Consider the following 3,192-nt stretch of genomic DNA (forward strand, 5'->3'; position numbering starts at 1 on the left):
CACAGAAGGTGAGGAGGAAGCCGTAGAGCATGCTCAGCACCCAGGAGTACCAACCCTTGTGCTCCAGGTAGAGCAGGCTGTACACGGCGTAACAGCCCAACAAAGGGAAGAGAATCCACGAGAGGTACCGAAAAGCCATCTGGGGAAAAGAGGGACACCAAACATCAACCGGGGGAACGGGCCGGAATCCCGGGCACGGCCCTTTCCCGGCTCCAAAAAATCGCGGACCACGGAGGAGCCGCGCGGCGTCGGCAGCCCCCGTCGACTCCCGGAGGAGTCCTCAAAGCGGGACAACGAGACGAGGGGAGGCGTGATGAGGTGTCGCACCAAACCGGTGCCGGGTTCAGCGGCGTCCGCCGTCCCCGGCGCTCGTTTCCTCCCCCCCTCCTCCATCCCCGACTCACGTCGTCGTACACCTTCGTGGAAGACTCGATATAAGTCGATTTGTCTTTGAAGGTTACGCGGGGAAAGACTCCTGCCACCTTGTTCTCGCGGTCCAGCTGCCAACGGAGAAGGGAAAGGCGTCACCGTGAAGAACCGGCGGCACCCTCAGCCCTCCCCGGCGCCCGCGCCGCCGCTTACCCGGACATCCATGACCTTTGTGATCTTCCAGAGGTCGATGAGGAGCCCGATGAAGACGCTGACTTGCACCACGAAGTTGGTTTCGTTGTCCAAGATGTAGAGGAGGACGACGAGGGACTGGAAGACGCCAAAGAAGACGGAGCGGACGGAGAGCCCCTCCAGAGATTGCCGGCTGTTCCAGAACTGGATATCTGGTGGGAAACAGCCCAAACCATCACCCTGCCGGAGGGGAAGGGGAACCCTTCCCGGTGCCGGAGGCTCCGGAGAGTTACCGCGGCACGTGCCGCGGCGGAAGGAGGGAGAGGAGCGGGCGGTGCGATCGCCGGAGCCGAGCAGACACCGCAAAGCGCCGTCTGGCATCAGCGCAGGGACCCAGAAAACCACAAGTTTCCGGCTTTCTGCCCTCAAGTCGGCGCCCCACGGCACGGAGGAGTGGCGGCCACCTCGCCGCGCGCCGCAGCGGCCACGAAAACAGGATGCGGTTGGGTTTGGCTACGGCCGCTGAAGACGTCGCAACGTGTGGCTTTCAGCCGGCCAAGACCGTGCCGCAGCACGAGAACGACGGCTCTGCCGCCGCCGCGGGGACAAGGAGAAGGCGGAGGCAGGAGCGGGGAGAGGGTTTTGGGTCACGGCACCGCCGCGGCTTCCTTCCCCCTCTCCGCGGAGCCACCGCAGCACTCACCGTTTTTGAAGGCCAAGAACTCGAAGATGCTGTGCACGATGGAGACGACGATGGTCAGCGCCAGCAGGTAGGGGTTCGTCTCCAGGAGAGCGACCTGGAACAGACGTCAAAAAAAAAAATAAAAATAAAAATAAAACGCCTCTTGGAGACTCCATCCCACCATCCGACATCCCCGGCACGCCATGGCAAAGTGGGAGGATCCAGGAGGATGACACCGGGCACCGGAGCACCGAGGAGGATGAAAGGTTTAATATCTCACTATGGTTATGGCCTCCAAACTGTTCCAAAAGAGATGTCCTGATTTACGGAGGGGCAAGCGGGAGAGCAGCTCTCACCTTCACCGAGTCCTGCTCCTCGTCCGACTGCTCGTAGAGGTCCTCTCCCAGGAAATTCCAGGGGGATTTGGTGCTCTGGGCGGCGTAGAGCTGCCAGCGCCACAGGGAGAGCGGGCAGAAGGAGAGGCGGAAGGGCAGGCGCTGCAGGGTCTCGTTGATGGGGAAATAGTCCTTCTGCAGGTTCCAGTAGTCGTTGAAGTAGAGGATGGGGTAGTAGTCGCCGCTGATGGCGTCAAACTTCACATCTGGAGGCCGGGGGGGGGAAAAGAGCAGAGGGGAGGGCTGAGAAGGTGACGGAGCGGCGAGAGCCATCGTCACCGTCATCCTCCTCAGCAGCCACCAGGGAGAGACCCAGAGTCTGTCAGAGAGGTGGGGGGGGTGACGCCGACGACGGAGAAACAATCCTCCGTTCTGTAACGAGAGCCTAAACTGGTCCTCCGAGGAGAGGGGCCGGCCCCGGAAAGCCGTCCTGGGGAACAGGGGAACCCCAAAACGTCCTTACACTGGTCCAGGGGAGGCGGCACGCTGCCCTTCACCCAGGGCGTGTGGTCATCCACCATGTTGATGGTCAAATTGGGGTGCCAGTGCGAGATGACCTCCACGGGACCGTAGTCTTCTGCCCTCTGCAAGGAAAAAACACCACCGTCTCCGTCACCAGCGTCCCTCCGGCTTAAACAAGGCAGCAGAGCCGGTGGGGGGGCGCAGGCTGAGCCAACCCCCCCCACGTCCCCCAAAACACCGCAAAGAAATCATCATCCTCTTCCCCATCCCCAGAGCAAGAGGGGGAAAATCCCCTGCGGCGCTTCCCGACACCTTTGCTTTTCCCCTCACGCGGGAAAGCACGTGAATATTTCGGAGTTTGGATAAAGGGGTGCAAAAAAAAAAAAAAAAGAAAAACCCCCCCAAAAAAACCCCCCCCCAAAAACAAAAGACACAAAAAAAAAAAAGAGCCGGTTACTTTTATCATTTCAGGGTCTGCCTCCGTCTCGCCCGTCAGGAGGTTCTTGGTTTTCTGGAACCGCCGGCGCTTGTATTTGTTGATCACTGGGAAGGAAAGAGGGAGAGGTGAGAGTTTTCACCGCCGCACAAGAAGGTTGGGAAGGAAATCTAAAGAGGTTACAGCCAGGACAGGCACGAGCTGAGCGGCAAAGCTCGTTTTCCCCCCTCGCATCACCCCCCCCAGAACGAATTAATCTGAACCGTCTCACAGATCTTCCAGTTTTCAAAGGGAGGGGCTTTAAATCCGGGGGGGGGGGGCAACGAACCGGATTAACAGCCAAACCTTAGGGATAATCACATCGCTGTTGGAGGAAAAACACCTGAGATGAAGCGTCGGGATCTTCCCGTCCTGCGGGAAGACCCGAACATGGCAATTCCTTCTTCTTCTTCTCAACGCTGACGCGGCTCTGCATCCCCCATACCGGTAGGGACACCCCCCCACCCCCCAAAATGTAGGTGGAAACCATGAGCTTGCAGAGATTTAAAGCGTTTTTTCCCCTCCGTAGGTTGACAAAAGACAAATTCCAAGCGTGGAAAACATCCAGCCTTGGCCGAGCCGAGGTCAGAGCTCAGCCCGACTCCTTCGGATTCCCG

General features: G+C 59.3%; 1 protein-coding gene across 1 annotated transcript in view; it reads right to left on the minus strand.

Annotated features, from left to right (window-relative positions):
* Positions 1-4: 4 nt before the first annotated feature.
* CLPTM1 (cleft lip and palate associated transmembrane protein 1) overlaps positions 5-3,192 on the minus strand; it is a gene marked incomplete at both ends in the record, with an annotated part of 4,509 nt that continues 1,321 nt past the window's right edge. Inside the window, 7 exons of the mRNA XM_009884537.1 lie at positions 5-139; positions 405-500; positions 583-773; positions 1,265-1,358; positions 1,600-1,844; positions 2,102-2,222; positions 2,558-2,643. Of these exons, the coding sequence (XP_009882839.1) occupies positions 5-139; positions 405-500; positions 583-773; positions 1,265-1,358; positions 1,600-1,844; positions 2,102-2,222; positions 2,558-2,643 (968 nt within the window). The remainder of the gene's footprint in view (positions 140-404; positions 501-582; positions 774-1,264; positions 1,359-1,599; positions 1,845-2,101; positions 2,223-2,557; positions 2,644-3,192) is intronic.

Source organism: Charadrius vociferus, unplaced genomic scaffold (assembly GCF_000708025.1).
Source record: "Charadrius vociferus isolate BGI_N301 unplaced genomic scaffold, ASM70802v2 scaffold3135, whole genome shotgun sequence".
Taxonomy (NCBI): Eukaryota; Metazoa; Chordata; class Aves; order Charadriiformes; family Charadriidae; genus Charadrius; species Charadrius vociferus.